Genomic DNA, 22,306 nt, shown 5'->3' on the forward strand with positions numbered 1-22,306 from the left:
ACATTCTGAACACCGAATAGACTTTAAGGCCTAGGCTACACGTATATGGGTCTTTTTCTGAACGCACATTTTGGTGTGCGTTTGGGCCTTTCTGCCACACGCAAACGGCGTTTTTGGCTGCTAAAACAGAGAATTTTGTAAACAGATAAATAAGTGAAGGTTTTCCAAAAGATCCGGTTCAGTAGAGTACAGAAGTCCTGACGTCACTCGTTCATCCCCCAGGCAATGGAGCCCAACAGTGTTGATTGGATACTTTATTAACAAGATTACTCCACTACAATTATGATTTACTAGTTACTTTGTTTTGATCACCACTGATCAAAAAGCACCAGAATATACTATATATATATGATACTATAAATCACACAATCAGGATAAATAAAGCAGCAGTACAAGCAGTGCAATCATAGAATTGTCTTTAATAATCCAAATAAACTAAACAATTCAAAAGATACAGCTAGCCACAGTTCGAAGTGCACCAGCATAATCTTAGTTTTGGCTGCAAAAAAAGAAAAAAGAAAAAGAAAAAAAAAGATGTCAGCACAAAAACATTGGTCATAAAAGTGTTGGATATGTAGCGTGATTCCAGTGGCTATAGGATAGATATGCAAGCAATAAAAATAAGACATTCACATTTTGCTTACCAAATTCCTACAGTATATGGATTGATGTGTAATCAAGCAACCAAAAATGAACCAAGCTAAAATCATGCAGCAGGCATACAGCACTGAAATGTTGAGATTGAGATTATCCCAAATGTTTTAGATTATCCTATGATTTATGAAGATCATATATAGCAGTACACAAGATTGAACGCTGGACTGGTGAAACCATCTCACATTGTTTTTTTCTTTCCAAGCAGGGCCTGCATTTTACAAGGACATTTGTGCAACAGTTTGATGAATAGTAAGGTGTTGGACTCGTGAACGACTTAAGCCATTTGAAGAATACCGAAACAATTGGAAAAACCAAACCTGTACCTTACTGGAAAAAAAACTAACCAAAAAACAAGCATACAGCATGTGTGATGCACAAAAATAAACATTTGAAAGTAACTTTAAATAATACAGCTCCAAAAATAAGTCTATATTAAAGAAAACAAAATGAATAAAAAATTTGTATCTACATCTGTTTATTTATAAAAAAGAAAAATGAAAAATTATGGTAATAAGTTAGTTTTTTTCCCCAATAGTGAATACTTTTTTTTTTTTACATCTGCAAAAGTGACTGAGGATTGCCTATCAACAAGTAGATATTCATAGATATATACCTAATTACATACGGTACGCAGACATGGGTCAAACAGCACTTGAAATCTTTTTCTCCACCCCCAATACTTCCAAGGGCTTGCTTGTCTTTGAAGAGTGCCACATGAGTTGGATTTGAAAAGGATTTCTAGTTGCCTTTGTCCCACGCCTGATGTTATGTCACAGTGGGTTAGAACCCTATACAGTAGCAGCAGGCGGGCAGCACCCCCCAGCCCCCGTCTGAGGAGCAGAGAGCATCTGAGAGACGTCAATTTAAGACTGCATATTAATCACTGGCAGGAGGCATGTGGAGTACACTATCTACGTATTCAGATCATTCAAGTCCATTGCGTGGTTTAACTGAGCTCTGTGGCACCACGGCACATTTAAGATGCGAGTCCTCTGCTGGGTGTAGACACTTCTATCATCAGTTCCTTCCAAGGACGGCTCAGAACAATAAAAAGGCAGATGAGGTACAAATGACCACTACCCTGATACCTGCCCATCCCTTCCTGTGGCCCTCCCCTATAGACCTGGGGGCGATTGAAGGCTGCGTCCAAAAACTCTACTTTGCACTACTTTTCTGCCTTAAGTGTGCGCTTGATTTAAACAAAGCGGCTCTGCTAATGCCACTTCACTACGCAATGAAGTGCAAGGGGCAGAAAACAATACGAGTGCACACTTCAGGGAAAGGTGCAGAGATTAAAGACGCAGTTTAAGGCACCTTGGAACCCTGATATATTAGGGGGGTGGGTGGGACACGTACCAGGTCACTGATGTCACAGTGACCCATGTTGAATTTTAACCTTAGTGTTTGACATGTGTACAGCGGCTGAGAGACGTTGTAGCCTAGTGTTTGACATAAGTACAGCAGCTGGGAGAGGTGATAGTGAACATGGAATGTGTCTTCAGTGAGATATCAGTGTTGTAGTCTATTGATCTCTGTCCAGCCCACCTCAGGCAGAACAACATCTAGCAATCAGAGCAACATGTGACAAGAGGCCAAAGTCTGTAACGTGCTTTGCCCTCTGGCCTGTACACTTACAGTACAAGTATCACTTACAAGTATACATACTCACTTAAACTTACAAGTATACTGTACATAATCAATGATCTAAGACACAGAAAAGAAACACTCAACGGGACTTAAAGCTCATCTTCATAACATTTACAGCACTCCTTTACATAACTGACATTCAGAGAGATGTCTTTATATGAGGGAAAAACAAAACACCCTCCCCTCTGCTACAAAACAAACCTTCATCATCTCAGCGTGTGGGTCCCAAAATGGAAAGGTGCATGTAGGACGTGGATGAGTGAATGCTAATAGCAATGGTAAGGCTGGGGTGGGGGGGTTATTTGGGCACCAGGCCACGGGATTGTGGGTAAAGAGGAGATCCTAGCACCAGGCCACGGGATTGTGGGTAAAGAGGTGAGCCTGGACTGGAGGCGCCATAGGGTGAAGTGGGGGTGCTTGACTTCTTACCCGTTCTTGGTCGGCTGGGCGTTGGAGATGAAATGATATGTGGGGGGGGGGGGAGAAAGAAGAACTTTATTAGCAAATAAACCACAAAAAAGTTATATTTTCATTTGAAATATTACGTTTTGTTTGACTTTTACACATTTTCCAAAGGACTGTTGAATACAATTGCAAAAGTAATATATGAATGTGAGTATATTATACAAGGAGATACAGGTGCATCTGTGTCTACTAGCCTGATAACTACTGCACGTGTGCTGGATGTAAAAGTAGAGGTTCTACGCACACAATAAAATCCTCTGTGTTAAAGGTGCTGACTGCTGAGTGATACATTTCTTAAAATAAGTTTAAATAGCTCTATATTCCAATAATAAACATTGCTTTAGAGTGTTTGTTCAGTAACAGTGGTCTCCCATCGGGATATCAATTTCATCTAATCAGGAGATAAACAAGTGAAATTGGAAGATATTAAACAAAAAAAGAAATTGGACATTATCAGATTGAAGCCGATAAATGGGTTCTCTCTCCTGATTGCATGTAATTGGTGTCCCAACTGATAATGTATTTTCTGGCCCAGTGATGTTTTCAATGTAGTGAGTGAGTGATTTTACAGTGAGTCCCTAATAAAATGTGTTGTTTTTGATAAATTACTATGTTAAACCTGTGTTTGATATTATATAGCTATATTATGGTTATATTCATATGTGTTGATAATGTACCTGAAAAACAAAAACATTATAAAACTAAATCCTTGATCTGAATATTTTTTGGGGGAGGGGGGTTGGTCCCAAAATGCTCTCCTTATTATTGTTATTAGCACAAAAATAAATAAAGTTTCCCCATTCAGACAGCATGGCAATATTAGTGTCTGCTCTCATTCTTTTCAAAGTGATTATAATTTTGTTTTGAATGAGGCAACTTCGCAAGCTCCGTGTACAAAGAGGAGAAGGTTAATTTACATTAAATGTATTGAGTAAATGGGAGGAGTGGAGAGGAGCAGCCTCTCAGTGAGTGACATCTGTCAGTGATTGTCAGACACATACAGATACAGCACATTGTCCACGCAGGGACTGAAAGACAGACTTCTTTTAAAGTGGAGCTTGTGTAACTATGTGTACATGATGCAAAGCAAATTACAACTTATTAATCAGTTGAGACATCAAAATGTGCACAGCACGACAGCAGCCAGTAAAACAAAAAAGGTGATTCTTCTTCTATAGATCTTTGTTTCGTCTAGGTAAAATAGTATGCATCCACTTGACGCAACGTTAGTTAGTTTAATGGGACTTTTTGGTCGTATGACGCAGGAAGAGCACCTAAAAACATCGCTGCTGGCCCGTTTCTAAACAAACACCCGATAGGAATGATTACGAACAGAATATAGAGCTTTCAAAACATATCACTTACACTTTACAGCACATTTAATTTAAATTCATATAAACTTTCACAGTTAAATTAACACAGTGTACGAGACTGGTTTTCTTACCCAGACTTTGGTTTCTTGAGGCTGCCGTTGGCGCTGGCTGGCGGGGTTGGCCCCAGGCTGCTGTGGAACCCAGAGGCATCCACCTGAATCTCGTCCTCGTCCCTCAGAGCGTCCTCCAGTGCCGCCGCCACCTTGGGGGCGATGACCGGCTCCTTGTACTCCTTAGTGGTCCTGGCAGGCAGATCCATCTCTAATAGCAGGATGTTCTCAGCCTGTGGGTTGTTGATAGGATAAAAAAGAAAAGAATCGTCAGAACAGCGTTGCTCCGGCAAATATGTTACTTAACACAAAGTGTCAGTACAAGGTTTTCATCAGGGCTTCATCACTTTTGACATAAGGGAGGTGCAGCAAACACTGCAGGAAGGTTAATTATTTCATTACATTTTTCATTAAAAGATTAAAAGTATTTAAAACATTTTTTTTTGTTATTCAATTTTTATTGATTTTATATAGAGAAAAAGAAAACATTTCAAGTACAAAACATCATCATCATTGAACTCAGTATCCCCCACCCTTTTCCCACTCTTCCTCCCCCAATCCTTTCCATCCCGCCCTCCCTCCACCACTCCATCAATCAAGCATCACACAACTCATCCACTGCATCACCAACACACAGCCCCTTCACACATTAGAAGGTTATCAGTCACCAGAACCATGGACGTGTGTTCACAATGAGTGTAACATGGTTAAAATGGAGTTTGAAGTTAAATGGGCGGCATGTCTGATAATAAACTAAATATCAAAACTTTTAATATGGAATCAAGCATGTTAAAAAACTGTCTGGGTGCACACAGAAACTTGTGTAGAGATTAGAATTACCCCAGAAGTGTTTTAAAAGTGAAATAACCCTTTAAGTGGGTAAAAGCCACATCTCTCTGGAGATATTACTGTGCTGTAACATTAAGTTGAATATGCATTATGCCCTTTTCAGTACTTTATCCTGACATTTGTCCTAAAGAAAACAAATTGTTTTGAAGCACAGTGTGACTTCAAATGAGTGCTGGTAAATACCATTTAGCGTACAATGTTTCAAATAGCACTGCACCAATGCAAGGCCAACTGAGAATATAGGCATGCTATGTTTCTTAACATTCCTTCCACTGTAGCTTGAAATACCAGAACATGTGTTAAATATACTGATGGTCTGTTGAAGTTGCTTCAGTTCTGTGCCATTATAATCGGTTAAAGGAAAAGTGTGAGCAGGACAGCAAGAAGGAATGTTAGTACAGTATCTGTCCTATTTGACAGTATGTGTAGACAAAAAGAAAACTGTCAAGGCCTACTTTGTATCTGATGTCAGGCCTCATCACCATGGCCATGCGTGCGTGTTGACAGAGGGGTCTCCTGTAGCCCACCGCGGACACCGGCCTGGTCATCATCTGATGGTCACTGACACAAACAAAATAAAGACTTAAAATATAGTCAACACAGTCAACAAGACTTCATACTCTATATGTGTCTCAGCCCAATAAGCTCTACTACACAAATAGCAAAACACAACAGTGCCCCATTAGGGACATTGTTACAAAACGGTTCCGAAGTGTTTAGTAAACACAAATAACTTACATACTCTGGTTAACGCCATATACGTTGATGAGTTCCTACCGTTCAGTGCGTCCACTACGTATATCCTGTCATGTGTATTATTCACAGTGAATCTATGGTATTACTCACTCCTCTATACGTGTGATGGGCTTCATCTTCCAGTGGTCATCCTCCTCGTCGAAGAAGGCCCTGTTGACTATCTTGTTCTTCTCCTCCAGGGGAAGGAAGTTCTCGATGATAAGGTGCCTGCAAAACACACACATGCAATAATAAAGCAAGTTCCTCAGGCAGACAGCGATATTCAGAGACGGACAGGCGAAGTCAGGGGCAGGACAGAAATAGTATTATCAAATTGATAAAACGTGGTCCTTTTCTGTATTGTCTCCATCCAATTTTCTCTTCAATGAGTTGGCCAATTAATATGAAAATGCACATGGGCATTGGCATAGGCAGGGACTGACTAAGCTGAAGTTTCCAGGCAGGGACTGATGAAGCAGAAATGTCAAATCTGACCCCTTCGCAGGCCGGGTGTGGCCCGCTTGCCACCACTTTGACAGCCCTGGACTAGTGGAAGATAACAAGCAAGGGGCGATCAGCCCCTTGCTTGTTATCATTCATGTTGAACTAGGGAATCCAGGTCAGTTGTACTGCGTTATCACACTGAGGGAGGAAATGTAATGGCCTGAGGCAGTGGTTTAGAGGTACTATAATTGACAGCCAGAAAGAGCTGTGTGACAGCATTAGGAAAGCGCTGTGCTGGGATCAGATTCAAGCGAGAGAGCAAGAGAAAAGGGACTGGCAGAAATAATTTGCCACTGCTTTGCATTACTAAAGTGTGCTGAATTAATTCCACCAACGCATGACTCAATACACCTGCGGCTCGACACAAAAGAAAACCTCCTCGTGTGCATTCAGCGAGGCGCGTGACCCCCAGTCCCCACTCCCACTGCCCGTCTATAAACCATCTGTAGGAAAACGATTTTGCAAACTATTCCTTAAGCCTCGACGGCAAGGTCCGGTGAGAAACAGCAAGGCAATTGGACAAAACTGACTCTGGGACGGTCTCGTCCGGAGCGGAGGGCATCTGTAATAGATATATTATCGATCCACGGCCAACCCAGCCCTTCTTCCTGGTGTATGTGTGCCTGCGCATGTTAATGTGATCCGTGGGCTCCATACTTGAGTTTGAGGTCCCGGGTGAGCTCGTTCAGTGTCTGCTCCAGCTCCTGACGCTGCTTGATGTGAGCCTCCTGCAGATCTTGGATCTCCGACTTCACTGCCTCCAGCTTAGCAAAGTGCTGAGAGACAGAGAGAGAGAAAGGGGGAGTTGGTAAAGGAACAAAAACAGGGAAGGATAGAGGAAGAGGAAAGAGTTGAGAGACAGGGCAAGAGATAGAACATGTGATTTGTGTCTCGTGTTCTCCTTTTAAGTCCAAGTCAAAATATTTCAAAAATATCAGATCTAAAAACTCACAACGCATCACAACAAGTTGTGAGCTTATATGTCGGCTATTTTTGAACATTTTTAATCATTTTAAACTATAATGACATGCCCTAAATAGGGTCACTCGGGTTAAAGTGGTACATTGTGTATGACAATTGAACTTAGCTTGGACATACCCAACTCTTTTCCTTGTGACCCCAAGTGTTACAAATGCATTATGGTACTAATATGTACTAATACCTCTTATCTCACTGTTGTTGTGTCAGATAAGATGTGTTACAGCGAGGGGGGAGTTACCTTTTTCAACTTCTTGGTCTTGATGTCCACCTCCTGCTGTAGGGAGCTGTATGTCTCCTTCAGCTCTAGGGTCTCCTCGTCACGACACTCCACCTGCTGCTGCATCTCCCGCTCTCGCCGTTTCTAAACACACACACACACACACACACACACACACACACACACACACACACACACACACACACACACACACACATTTATATTGCATACTATACATGGGACTTTAACACAGCCCTAACATAAACCCCAAAATAGCCTTTAGAAAAGCCAAGGCCAGCAAAATGTCCAAACGTTTGCAGGATTATTTCTCATCTTTGTACCAAAAGGTCCTCAGAAATGACAGAAATACAACTAAACAGCAAGAGTAAGCAGTTGAGCACACAAAAGCCTCAGTGCATGTTTCGAGGCTGTGATAACAAGGCATGTGTCAGTGCTTGGAAGAGATGTGTTCTGGTAAAACGGGTTGTAGCAGTAAGTAAATGACTGACAATGAGGATGGTTCCACAACAAAAGGTGGGGAGCACCAGCCACCAGACGAACACGGCTACATTTTAGATGCATACTTTAAAAGAAGCAAAAGAAAATTCCAGCTTGCCAAAATGGAACAAGTTCTCTGCAGACTAAATTGTTTTCATTAACTTGAAGTGGCTCCGTCTTGAGTGTGCTGTATCTGAACTCAACTGTTTTCATCAACATCATCCTCCAAAGCGCTTTGACATACATATTTGTCTAGGATAGGCCTCATAGAATTTACCTGTTCAGCGATTTCTTGTCTCTTCTGTTCCAGAATCTTTTGCTGTTCATTGGTGTGGTCCACAATGTTCTTCCCTCCCACCAGAAGCTTGCTCTCCATAGCCTGGATGAAGAAAAGGACAAAAAGACCAGGTCAAGCCACATGAGAGAAAAAGTGTTTCCGTTGATCGTGAAAAGAATAAAAAAAATAAAAAATGCTCCAATTGAACTATTGTTAAACTGATTATGTTGTACATAGGAGTGGCTAGATAAGTGCAAGTTCCTGACTGATTCTGGCATGAGCTTACAGAATGTCATTAACTGGCTGGCAAACATCCAATTTAGCAATAATAAAATCTGCTTACCTTGACTTTGGCAGACAGAAGCTCTCCGGCCTCCTTCTCTTTCTTCAAGTCCTCCATTTTCTTCTCCTTCTGCCTGAGCAGCCGAACTTTCTCCTCAGCCACCAGGCTGTGGTCCTCCATGATGGCTTTCCGCTCCCTCTCCAGCTTTTCATGCTGCTCACGCCAGTAGTCCCCCCCGGCACCCCTGTTCTCCTCATCATCATCCTCGTCATCCTCCTCCTCCTCCGTCTCCCCATCCTCCAACTCCTCTCCATTGTCGCCCTCTTCGCCTGCCTTCCTGCGCCTCCTCTTTTTCCTCTTTCCCGAGCGCTTCTCCAGCTGCTCCTTGAGCCTGGCGATCTCCTCCTGGAACTGCCTGAGCAGGGCGTCTTTGGGGTCCTCATTGATGCGGGGCTTGTTCTTTATGTTCTTGGCACGGTTGGAATAGCGCAGTGTGGTCAGGGTCTCATCCAGGTTGTAGGACGCCGGGCCGATGTTGGCCACCATCACCGTGCGGGCATTGCCACCCAGCGAGTCCTGCAACAGCCGGGTGAGCTTGGAGTCCCTGTAGGGGACATGCGTGCTCCTGCCGTCCACCAGAGCTGATATGACATTTCCCAGTGCCGACAGCGATAGGTTGATTTTGGTGGCTTCTTTGAGCCGCTCGCCCTGAGCGCCTGTCTTGGCCTGTCTCTCACTGCCGGCCAGGTCCACCAGGTTGAGCTTGCCCACCCGGATATGGTCCTTGCCGTCCACACCCAGCTCGCTGCACTCTACAGTGATCACGAAGATGGCATGCGAGCGCGAGCTGTGCTCGTTCATGTTGGTGGAGCCCACCGAGCGGTTCTGGTTGCCCACATTCATGACGTGCTCAATCTCGCGAACGCTCTTGGTGACGAACGAGGAGAGGTCCTTGACGTACACGCCCGTGTCCGGCCGCTCTTTGAGCTCGAGGCGCCGCTGCTGGTCCTTTGAAAGCAAGTCTTTGATCTCCTCCTGGTAGATCTCCAGGTATGATGCCCGCACTAGGTACTTTTGGTTCTGGGAGCGTGAAATGTGTGTGAAGACATGGTCAAAGGAATTGGGGATTACGCCTCTCCTCTCTGGGTCATTCTTAACACCCTCCATGGTGTACGTCTTCCCCGTACCCGTCTGTCCGTAGGCGAAGATGGTCCCGTTGAAGCCCAGTAGGACTGAATCCACCAGCGGCCTGAAGGTTTCATCATACAGGTCCACTTGTTTGGAGTTCCAGTCGTAGACGGAATCGAAGGTGAAGACTTTGGGGTGGTCGTGGGCCGAGGCATCCTTGGGGTTCCTTACGATAATTTGGCCCAGTTTGACATCAACGGAGACCACCCTGCTGTGCTTGGCTGCCCGCTCCTTCTCGTTCATGGGCCGGCAGCGAACCACCACCTTGACAGACTCGGGGCTCTTGTTCTTGGACATGGTGGTGAGGTGTGGCTGACAACCCGCCACCCCTCAGTGCTTTATCCTCTCTATGGTCAAGTTCGGCTTCGATTCCAGATCAATGTGTCCGAGATGTCCACATCAAAACCTATGAGTCATGATGAGAGCCAATGATCATGTCCAGCCAGTTGGCAACCATCATCACGGTGACACACCACCTTTAAAACAATTACAATAAACTCACTTTGACATACAATTAAGGACATAAACGCACTCAACAACAAAAAGGCCATAACAACAAAAAGCCAAAAGTCATAACACACAGCCAAATGCAAGAACCAACTGCACAGACCTATGCTCCTCTCTCTCTACACTGACATATCTTAAATGAAACACAATAATGCTCCAAAATAAAGCTTAAACTTTAACTGGCATTGTTGACAGCTGTCACCTCTGGAGAAACAGGGTGATTGGTTATTCTTCTTTGCTAGGTTGATGTCACTTATTAACACCACACATCAGAAATGTACCGTGGATTGTCTTAATGCTTTATGTAATAACAGCCCGTGGCAAGTAATGAACTCAATAATCTAAACGTTAGCTAATGTCCTAATGGCACTGCCCCCCACCCAGCTAATATTAGCTCCTTGACCAGCAAATATGATATCACCAAGTCTCCAAGTTAGCAAGTAAGCCCAAGAAACGTCAGTCTCAATCTGTTCGTTTAAAATACTATAATATAATAGTTAATGCATGTCAAAATGACACTGCCAGTGACAAACAGGCGGCCTATAGCAACGACAGACGGCCTAGCAACATACAAACAGACCGGGGAACGATACCTACCCGGCTAATGCTAGCGAGGTAGCAGTCAGTGTCATTCACCGTACAGTGACTACTGGCATTTTAAACATATAGAACACACGTAAGAGGTTAACAACTGTTCCGAGTCAGAGCTAGGTCGATACAATAAAATATATACATTACTACTAGTAAAGCACCGTTAGCTAATCCAGAGCTCCCAGTCAGCCATTAGCCGCTGTGTTCATCCCTGAAAAGGATCCAGAACGGTTGCCAGGTTGTGCAATGTCTGTAGTAGTAGTAAGTGGATTCTGAATAGTTTAAACGGACAATTAACCTATTTAGTTATAGTGTTTTGTCTTTTGTTTTTATATTTTATATTGATATAATGGCTAGCCGTTTGTATACTTGCCCTAACGTTAGTCACTGCCTGGTGTTGTTGGCCCTGTTAGCCGGTAAAAAGCATTCAAAGTGAGTAGCGGACTTCCCTGCAAACCTGGCAACCCGTATGACAACAAGCCTTGCCAAATTGAACACATCAGCTGATTAATCCACCGTGCTTTGTCATGGTGAGTTGAGCAAATATAACCCCGAGGCTGATGTTTCATATAAAAAAAACTATTTATTGATTAGAAACATATAAATGTACAACTAGAACATTACTGCATTCATTGACAAAACACAACCACTTTGTCATTCATCCGCAGTTTTAAACAGTTGAGCCATTTTCAGACTTTGGACAGTAGAATATAATCAGTTTTGGATCCCATTAACAAACACCACCCATTTGTTTTCATTCATAAACATAACTGCAGTCCACGGGACACTCAGTAGACAAGTTTATCAACATTTTGGTACACAAAGTCACAGTGGTAAACACATTTTCATTAACATATACTTTCCCTTTCTATAATTAGTATGCACAGGATCAGTTACTGCTTGTGCCCCAAGTATCCTTATATAGGATGCACAGAGAATGTACGTTGGAAGAATGGAGAGCAACATGATCACAAGTTCACAACAGGATTGACATCGCCATTAGTCTTTCCCAGGGTTCAATGGGGTGACTTGACAGGAATGCAAAACATGTGGTTACAGCTACAAACTATGTACTGTAAGTAAGTAAGCAAGTGTTCATGTCAGGGTAAATAGTGTACTTCCCAGATGAAAGACCGGTTTTGATATTAACTATGAAGACCCCAGATATTAGTAGTACAGAAATGTTTTTAGAGTTGACGCCCCTTAAAACAGGGTATACGTAAAGTGACAATGTGTAGTTTGCAGCAGTGTCTATGTCATGGTATCCGAAACCGACATACATTTCATTATTTTGCCAACCGGCTACATCCTTTTCCCAAATCGACTACCAGCTACACCCCGTTCCCAAATCGGTTACTTTTCTCTCAGATGAACAGCGGGTCTGTTATCTTCTACATTCACTCACAGCGCATCACGCCGAATTGTAATAGATTGTGTGCGTAGATCGGTCATTGATATGGTTAAAAATATATATATTTTTAATTTTGTCCATATCGCCCAGCCATACATATACTAGAAGCTCCCAAATACTGTCAAACTTTTAAAACCAGCCAGTGTAAATGTGAAATTAATCTATGTTGAGCAATTGCATGGCCTATTTCTCAACTAAAACATTATCAGAAACTGTTTTGTTGGACTGACAGGTGAAATAAAGATTGTTCCCACATTCCAGACAACTCCCATTGTTCTTGAACGCTCTCCTACGCCGAGGGTTGACGTCACTATTACAACCACCTACATTGAAGGGGTACTGTCGGCAGTGGAAAATTAAGTGCGTGATATTAAAAGTGAGTTGAGTTGGTACCATGCAGATTAGATTGACCATGAAACCGAGACCAGATACGTTAAACACTTTTATCTTGGTGTCCCTATTTTGGGAAATGTCATCTACAAGCTCACAAAGCATCCCAAAGCAACATGTTGTGAGCTTGTAGATCGGCTATTTCTAAAAGACAATCCCCTATGGAGGTTGTTCTTTGTCCACGAATCTGAAGACAACTTGTGTGGCCCACTTTTGGATAAACGATAAACGATGGTGTTTCCCCGAGGATTCTTTTCAGGCCTGCTGGCATAAGCCAAAATGCCCCTTAACAGACATGGCACGCAGGGTGGCATACTGGCATGGTGGAATGGCACGTCAGGTGGTCTGTGTTCAAGACTTGTAACAAAGCTCCATTTATTACATACAAATAAGCTGAGCAATCTATGTCATAGAAAAAAAAAAGATTCCACAAATAAAATCCACCTCATGTTCGTTGCAGTCATAGTTGGGGTAAATATGCATATTTCCTTGATCGCAACCGTCCGATTTACAGCTCTCACTCAGAAGTAGTCTGGCATCAAGGGTTTCCCAGGTAACAAACAAAGAGTAATGACAGACTGACTCACGTTTGTTTCTGAATAGAGCAGCACAGAGCCTCCCCAGTCATCACTTTCCAAATAATGTGAAGAATATTGGCGTTAATGTTGACAAAAAAACAAAAACTGATAAAAGGAATGTGTTGGCATGGCGGTACAGGCCTGTACAATTGTAGGGGAAACACGGCATTGAGATATCTGATCCAAAACTGTTCTGATCAGAGTTCCTCTCTCTTGTTGACTTTCCCAGGCTTGTCCATGCCAAAGAAGGATGACGGGCGGCCGTGAATGTCCCGCTCTCTCTTCACAAAGGCAGAGAATGAGGATACGCAGTTGCCAATGAAGTGGTCAGCCTGGCCCAGAATGTACAGGTCCATCTGGGCTGAGTCTGACTGGAGGTTCACCACCTTCACCTGAGGAAGCCGGATTGAGATGTACATGTGTTAAGTCCTATGAGCGTCAATTAAAACAATAACAACATTTATGCACAGATATTGTAGGTAGGGTACGTGATATTTTTTTGCTTAAAACTAAAAGTTTGTTAAAAGGTTAAATCGCTATATTATGATAGTAATCATTGCTATAGAGATGTTCAGTAACAGGGGTCTCCCCACCTCTTTAATAAACAGAAAATACATTTTCAGGGAGGTTACACATTTTTAGCCAATCGGGAGAGAGTTCCCATTTATCAGCTTCAATCCAGTTCCGATTTGGTCTGCTCATGTTTGTGTCACCAATTCCAATTTCACTTTAATCAGTTTAATCTGTATCCTGTGCGAGTTCTCTCTCCTGATTGGATAAAATTGGTATCCTGACCTGAAAATGCAATTTCTGTTTACTAAAGAGCTGGACAGACGGGGAGATTCCAGATACTGAACAAACAATCTTTATCAATGAGGACTATCAACAACAAAAAAGAAACCATTTAATACTTATTTAACAAAAAACAAAAAAAGACCAAATGTGACACAGGGTCTACAAAAGGCATGGACTCCCTGTCCAATCGTTAGCAATCAATAGTAAGTTACTATGCGTGCAGTTTGTGAACGAAGCTGAAAAATCACAATGCGGTGCTTAGTGGTGAAGCCGCACTATACAGGAAAGATCCGGAAGAACATTGACAAACTGGCAGCTTGTTGGCATGTCTACTACGTACGCCGGTAGAGATTTTGCGGCATCTATAGTAGAATTAAATATGAGGAATTGTTCAGGCTTGAGATTCAAAAAGGTCACAAAAATGATGTAATAAAATTATTCACAGCAAAAACTGGCACAGCTAAGAAATTTATCGGCAAAGACTAAAACTACGGACATTTCCTCTTTTTTCTTTAAGCCTCGTTTTTATTTTTTATTCCAGTTAACTAAAATACTTCTTTTTTTTTTTTTTTTTTATAATTTTTATCCCACGATTTTGTAACCCACATTTTTTCACCCAGTGCCAATTGCCTATGTAATCCTGGGCACTACCTACCCTCTGCCAGCCTAGGGAGAGCCCAAGCTGAAGCTCATGCCTCCTTCAATGCATGAGGAGCAAGCAGGCCGCTTCTTATCACCCGACAGGGGGGAGTTTCCCTGGTTGGACATAGCGCGTGGAAGGAACACGTTATTCCAACCAGTTCCCTTCTCCTCCATCAGGCGCCCCGGCTGACCAGGGGGAGGCAGTATAGTGACCAGGATTACTACATGTTTTTGTGAGGGTATTAACTACCCTAGGAGACACGGGGAAAACATGCAAACTCCACACAGAGTAGGCCCTTTCACCAAACCCACCTAGGGTATGGGTGCCGATGACGTGGAGGAGAGAACACGCCCCCAGTGCCCACAGCGTCCCTGGCGGGAATCGAACCCAGGACCTTCTAGCTGTGAGGCGACAGCGCTACCGACTGCGCCACCGTGCCCCCCTAAAATACTTCTTCAATTCTAGTTTTGTCATTTCATTTCAAGTTAAATAGAACCTGTTCCAGGTGGCGTAGCCTTTGGCCAACTACAGGCAAGGAATTTTCCCACCCTATAGATCAGTGTTCCTGCATGTGTGTTCACTCTGCAAATTTAACAGTCACAAAACCTGTCGTGCTGCTAAATGTCAGTTCAGATCACATTTAAGAACACACAAGCCAAACACACATATCAGGTTCTAATTTGAGCTGGGGCTACTTTTACCACCTTTATAATTTTTTTTGAAAAAGAGGCGAAGTGAACCTACCTTGCCCTTAAAGAGCTTGTCAATCTCCTTACTGTGGGATTCTGAGTCTGTGGCGATGAACACAGAGCGTGCCGAGGTCTTTTTCACCCACAGCTTGACGGCCCTGCGGATCTCGGACAGGTCAGGTAGACACATGGTCATGGTGAGCGGCAGGGCCGTCTGGCGGTTGTAGCCAACGCACTGGGGGGACGCCATGAAGTGCGGACCCGTTTCGCCACTCTGGAGCATTTTGCAGGCGTTTTGCTGCAGGGTGGGGGGGGGGGGGGGGGGGGGAGAGAAATGAGAATCAAATGTGGCTTTGAGAATCAGAAGTGAAGATGACGGTGCACATTATGTCCTAAAGACCCAGTGTGCATGTGAAAGTGAATGGGTTTGAGTGAGTCATCTGGTAAACTGAGTAAGATGGATGAAAAGCAATTGCATTTGTGTGTTTGTGGCCAAGCTTTTCCATCTCACCCAGTCAATGCCAATGCGTAGGTGAATGCCCACGTATGGCCTGGGCAGCAGGGCAGCGATTTTTTCCTCCCCTTCCTTTACCATGCTGTTTGACCACACCACATAGCGCTGCAGCCCCACGTGTTCCTCTAATACCGGGAACTGAGCAGGGGCCCCAGGCATGGCCAGGACTGGATGCTCTGCTGGAGGGAACCTGTTCAAGCAGGGAATATTAGGGGGGAAATATGCAGCAACTCTGACTTGAGGATATAATCTCAGTCTATTAAAAAAAAAATTATAACATTTATTACAAGACAGCAGAATAGAAAACTAACATTTTTTTCCCCGGGGGGCTTTCCCTGACCAATCACTAGTGACTGACATATCGGCAGCCAAGAACAGCAACAATTTTAAACACACCCGCAGAGATGTTGATTGGTTTGGCTGTTTCTTCAACCTGGGTTTTTTAGGCAACCCCTGAATCACTTTTTAAAAGATAAGCAGGATGAGCAAAAATATGTAGCAAATAACAACTCAGGTGCCTGGAACCAGGCAACAAAATTAAATCATGTGGTGGTCACATTGCCAACAACAATTCAAAATGAATGTTGACGCATTGAAATGTTTAGTCATGCTCAATACTGTTAATAATTAAAACCATTAATTCAACTGAAAACTCACTTCTTCATCCAGTTAGATTGGTGGTAGCTGCTAAAGGAGATGCCACCAAACAAGACAGACTTGTCAAATTCCACTCCCACATAGTCCCAAAATGGCCCAAACGGGTTCCCGTCCTGAAAATGGATCAGAAATATTGATCAGTGTCTGCCAAATGAAATGGTAATTAATACCATGTGTTTAGAAAAACTTTCGCACAACTAGAATAAAATACTTTAAGAACAGGTAAACAAGTGTGCATGCAAACAAGTGCACATGCACATAAAAAATTTAAATAAAAAAAGGAGTAGATGTATTTAAAGAAGAAGCTTCTCCTTTAAAACAATCTGCTCCTGTACCGTGCAGTTCGGCAGTGTGCGGGCGTATTCTTTTTATTATTAAATAATACCATGTAAAATGAATCCGTTCTGTGGTTGCAATAGAGCTAGGCAGCCATATGATAATTCTGACACCCTTGTGGTTCTGGAAGGGTTTTTTCCTAAGCTCTCTACTACAAATACTTATAGTTTATACGCTTTCACTTACTCAATTGGTCTGAAATTTGACTGGGGCAGAGTTCAGTATAAAATCGAGAGAAATGTAATGGGCACAAGACTGTCTTTGTGTACCTTGTGGCGATACAGCACAAGAACTACAATACCCATTGTACATTGAAGTTCTGTCTCTTGTGTAGCCAGCTTGAACTGGGCGCCACAGCCATGGCACATGACAGCGAACGAGACGAAAAGCCATGCCAACGAGTTGTTATGCTCTTGTGATTGGTGGAAGATCAGCAAGGCTTAAAATAATAAGCTCAAAATGTACCTTTAGCAGCAACACTACAGTAATGAAATAATAAAACCCTTTGTCAAAGTTTATGAACCTACATGATGAAGTTTGGCCATAATTAGTTTATGATGAATGTGCTTTAATAGAGGAGTCTAGTTAAGACAAAGTGGAACCTTAATGCCAAGGTTTACAGTATTAATGAATGTAGGGATTATTATGTTTTTATACTGGCCAGCAGAGGGCAACATTTCACCCTCATAGCCATCGAGTTTCTGCAGAGCCAGACAATATTTTCACAGCCTCAACCCCATAGTTCACTTTCAAGTAGTTCAAAATCATGATTCCGCATTTAAACATATTCTCAGTCTGTCAGAAAGGCACCCACAACAGTGGCAATTTTAAGGGTTAGACTCTACCCTACTCTCACCTTCATTGGGCAAGACTTCTTGTCTGCACTCCGGTGGGCAGTGGTCTCAAAACAGTAAGCACTCCTGTGTCCCGGGGGCCAGTGGTCGGGAGCCAGCTGCTCCATGAAGGCCTCGAGGCTGACCACGCGATGGTAAGCTGACAGGGCCTCCAGCTGGAAGAACTCACTATAGGGCACATGGACCTGAGAAGAGCAGAATAGGGGATGTAAAATGAATAGAGCAGAAATGCATAATCCAGGTCAGGCGTAACTCAGTGGTGGAAAAGGTACTCAAATTCTTTACTTGAGTAAAAGTACCAATACTGCAATATAAAAATACTCTGTTACAAGTAGAAGTCCAGAATTAAAAATTTACTTGAGTAAAGGTACAAAAGTATTGGTATAGGGCTAAAGTGGTTAATGTATGTTTTATAATGTAATAATCTATATCTGAAAAGTAACTAGTAACTTAAGTTTTCAAATAATTGTAGTGGAGTAAAAGTACAATATTTGCCTCTGAGATGTAGTGGAGTAGAAGTAAAAGTATTGGAAATTGAAAATACTCAAGTAAAGTACAAATACCTCACAATTGTACTTAAGTACAGTACTTAAGAAATGTACTTAGTTACTTTCCACCACTGGCCGTGTAATAACATAAGTAAGTAGGTCGGAGAGGCTTATTGTCGGTATCAGCCGAGAACGTGGGAGTGTGTCCCCCCGTTACAATGCGCTCTAGACCCCTGGGAGATGGGATGCTAAGGTGGAGCGCTACACCTACCATCAGCTCCCAGTACTTACAGCACGACTTGCCGCAGCGAAGCCGTGCTACTCATGCGATGAGTTGGCGGTGCCCGGGATCAAACCCATGACCTTGTGTGGTCCAAGGGTGAGAGCTTATACCAACTGAGCTACCCGGACACAAATAACATACTGGTATACATCAACAGTTGGTCCAGTCAGAGAGAGCGTTGTGAAATACTTTTCTGTTACAAAGATCATAAAGGAGAGAGAAAGATGATGATGATCAACTGGAGGTTGATCTCCACTGCCATTTAAATAGAGCACAAAGTCCCTTACGCTTCAAATGGCTCTACGTACATTGGTGTATGGGGGTGAATGGTGGCGATACACTATCCAGGGAGGCACTGCCAGGGTGCGGTTCAACATCTTGGCAAACGCTAGGGACCCCAGCAAATGGTCGGCCTGGTTTCCAAAGCGACCTGAGGAGCAACATGGAATAACACAAAACACTTGTTTCATAATACATCAGACCTGCATGTGAAGAAATTGTAAAATTAAAAATCAAATTAAAGGGATATTTTCACTTTCAAACATGTTTGGGGTTATTTTAACATATATTCAGGCTTCTGTGTGAACCCCAGTTAGAATGTTAAGTTGCTTGATTCAGTATTTAAATATTTGATATTAATTTTATCAGACAAACCCCTTTCCTATACAAACCCATTGTAACTTCAAACTCCATTCTAACCATGTTGGATTCATTGAAAACACCCGTCCTTGGTTCTGGTGACTGATATTGGCTATCTAATGCGTGAGGGGGCCAGGTTTTTTCAATTACTTTTTCCATGTATTTCTTATATATTTTTCGGAATTTGAAAAACTATTTAATCAAATAAATGAAAAAAGTAATAGAAGAATTCGGCCCCCTCTCGTATTAGGACAATAACAGTTACCAGAACCAAGGACGGGTGTTTTAAATGTATCCAACATGGTTAAATTGGAGTTTGAAGTTACAATGGGTTTGTATAGGAAAGGGGTTTGTCTGATAAAATGAATATCAAATATCTAAATACTGAATCAAGAAACTTAAAAACTGTCTGGGGTGCTCACATAAATCAGAGTAGATGTTAAAATGACCCCAAACATGTTTGAAGTAAAATGTCCCTTTAAAGCAACACCGTGGGTTTTACAGGATGGTTTTGGGTCCAGTTCCAGAGATCAAATTCGTATCAATAGGGGGTCCATGAAATACAATTTTAAAAAGTGGAGAATCACTGGTCTGACTTGTCACGTGGAAATGCTGAGAATAGAAAGTTGCCAAATGGGTGCAAAACCTTGTTTTACAGCGTTTTATAATCAGTGTTATTTGAAACACTGAATGAAAGTACAGCAATACATAAATAAACATTAAGAATATAACGTCGCATTCCCCACAGCATGATCCACTGATACAACACTACAGAGTTGAATGACTTGTAGGCTGTATTGTAGCTACAGTGTTGCCAGGTTTCGTGAGAGAAATAAGCAACCAGGTGTATTAAAACGATCTCAAAAGAAGCCGAGAACATATTACATTGGCTATTTGAAAATAGCAATCTCCAAGCTATGCGACGCGTTGTGAGCTTGTAGATCTGCTATTTAAAAGAATAATCTTGAAGACATTTTGGGGGGGGGGGATTGGAATATGTTTTAAACATTTTAACAACACAAATCTTTTATGGGGGGTCCCTGGCAAAACATATTTTCATATGGGGGTCCGCAGACAAATACATATTAATGTGGGGGTCCTTGACTTGAAAATCTTTGAGAACCACTGGTTTAAACAACATTAGGAAACAAGCCAAAAAAACACACCAATATTTACAAGCAACTTTACACAAAAACAAGCCCAAAGTCGCTTATAATAAGCGGATATGGCAACATTGGTAGCTACCATGTAGCTGCTAATAGCTCAACGACACTAGTACTGGATCATATGACGGTTACTGTCATATAAAGCGTTCATTTACCCATGCAGGGACAATACAACACGTAGCCGCTGCCATCCCACTGCACGTCGTCTGCGACGCTCAGCCACGTTTGGAGCAGAAGTGCAGAAAGTAAATAACAGAGCGTGTGAAGTTTACAGGCTTGTTGATGCACCGCCATTGTGGTTCATCCTGTTTCCCGGCAGGCACTGCGCACTTGACAGTTTACTTCAGTGGTTCTCAAACTTTTTAATGTCAAGGACCCCCAAATTGACACTTATTAGCCCGCGGACCCCCATTTGAAAAGATATGCCAGGGACCCCCACAAGAGAAGATTGTTACGGCTCTTGCAGTGGTTCTCAACCATTTTAATTCCAAGGACCCCAAGTTTGACATGCATTAGACTAATGCATGTCAAACTTGGGGTCCTTGGAATTAAAATGGTGATAAATGATTAGAGGCTATGGACCCCCATTTAGTGACATTTCTATCCCTTGGACCCCAATTTATATCGTAAAATCAAAGTTAATTTAACTCTGAGAGGGTCCATTTGGTTCCATTTGTACTCCCTCTGAGTTACAGACCCATAAGGGTCCATTTGGTTTCTAATCTATCATTTAGCTGGGGACCCCCTGGAACTCCCTCAAGGACCCCTGGGGGTCCCCGGACCCCACTTTGAGAACCAATGGTTTAGTTAACTAATAAATAATCTCAGTGGTGGAAATAAGTACCATACTCATTTTTTTTTTACTTCAGTAAAAGTATCAATACTGCAATGTAGAAACACTCTGTTACTAAGTAGAAGTCCAGAATTAAAAATGTCCTTGAGTAAAAGTTCAAAAGTATTGGCATCAAAATGTACCAAAAGTAGAAAGTACTCTTTATGCTAGCTCCTATCAGAACCTCTCCTGAGGGAGAAGTTCCAAATATAGGGCTATCATTATTATGCTGAATGTCCCATTTCACAAGTTTTCAAAATGTCTTGAAAATAGCAGATCTACAAGCTCACAATGCATCGCAATACGACAGGTTGTGAGCTTGTAGATCGGCTATTTTCAAATAGCCAAAGTACATATAGGGCTGAAGTGGTTAATGTATGTTTTGTAATAATAATAAAAATCTACAAATTAACTAGTAACTAAAATTTTCAAATAATTGTAGTGGAGTAAAAGTATAATATTTACCTCTGAGATGTAGTGGAGTAGAAGTAAAACCTACTGAAACTTGGAAATACTCCAGTAAAGTAAAAAAAAAAATGTACTTAAGTAGGCCTACAGTACTTGAGTAAATGTACTTAGTTACTTTCCACGACTGAATATGATGAAGTTAAATGATGTCCCAGTAGATCAATCAATATGTCCCAGATCCATCAACATTGTTCAGGCATATGCATTAACTGCCTGAAATGGAGTGTGTGTGTGTGTGTGTGTGTGTGTGTGTGTGTGTGTGTGTGTGTGTGTGTGTGTGTGTGTGTGTGTGTGTGTGTGTGTGTGTATCAGGAATTTAAGCACAATTCTTATGGTTTTGTAAGCTATAGTTTTCCTAAGATGCAATGTAACGCAGTTCTGTTTACACACATTTATTTATTCCCTTTTAATTGTACACATTACATACATTATTTTGTTTTGTTATGTTCTCATTTTGCTTTGGCAATGTAGACGTATGAGCTCCTTTGAACTGAATTTAGTTGAATTGAGCGAGAGATGCATGTCTGTCTGTCTGTGTGACAGACAGACAGACAGACAGACAGACAGACAGACAGACAGACAGACAGACAGACAGACAGACAGACAGACAGAGATAGACAGATAGATAGATAGATATGATTGATTGATTGATTGATTGATTGATTGATTGATTGATTGATTGATGATTAGTCAATCAAATTATCTGGGTGGATATTGTCGTTGTAATCTGACAGTACAAAA

General features: G+C 42.2%; 2 protein-coding genes across 4 annotated transcripts; both read right to left on the reverse strand.

Annotated features, from left to right (window-relative positions):
* Positions 1-399: 399 nt before the first annotated feature.
* Positions 400-11,048, reverse strand: kif3b (kinesin family member 3B). 3 transcript variants are annotated; one of them, XM_084069566.1, is made up of 9 exons: positions 10,984-11,048; positions 8,597-10,200; positions 8,254-8,355; positions 7,500-7,622; positions 6,938-7,056; positions 5,888-6,004; positions 5,497-5,602; positions 4,214-4,425; positions 400-2,747 (listed from the first exon to the last, which is right to left on the reverse strand). In XM_084069566.1, the coding sequence occupies exons 2-9, from the start codon at positions 10,019-10,021 to the stop codon at positions 2,603-2,605; spliced, it is 2,349 nt and encodes a 782-aa protein (XP_083925692.1). In that variant the 5' UTR covers positions 10,022-10,200; positions 10,984-11,048; the 3' UTR covers positions 400-2,602. The 3 variants fall into 3 exon arrangements, with proteins under 3 accessions (XP_083925692.1, XP_083925691.1, XP_083925693.1); XM_084069565.1 differs by having other exon boundaries at positions 10,829-11,041; XM_084069567.1 differs by having other exon boundaries at positions 10,973-11,036.
* Positions 11,049-11,391: 343 nt separating this feature from the next.
* pofut1 (protein O-fucosyltransferase 1) lies at positions 11,392-20,565 on the reverse strand. The gene is made up of 7 exons (XM_084068650.1): positions 20,421-20,565; positions 18,769-18,890; positions 17,692-17,874; positions 16,500-16,612; positions 15,840-16,032; positions 15,384-15,626; positions 11,392-13,593 (listed from the first exon to the last, which is right to left on the reverse strand). The coding sequence occupies exons 1-7, from the start codon at positions 20,557-20,559 to the stop codon at positions 13,399-13,401; spliced, it is 1,188 nt and encodes a 395-aa protein (XP_083924776.1). The 5' UTR covers positions 20,560-20,565; the 3' UTR covers positions 11,392-13,398.
* Positions 20,566-22,306: the final 1,741 nt, after the last annotated feature.

The sequence above is a fragment of the Gymnoscopelus microlampas genome (genome assembly GCF_963454915.1).
Source record: "Gymnoscopelus microlampas genome assembly, chromosome: 10".
In the NCBI taxonomy this organism is placed as follows: domain Eukaryota; kingdom Metazoa; phylum Chordata; class Actinopteri; order Myctophiformes; family Myctophidae; genus Gymnoscopelus; species Gymnoscopelus microlampas.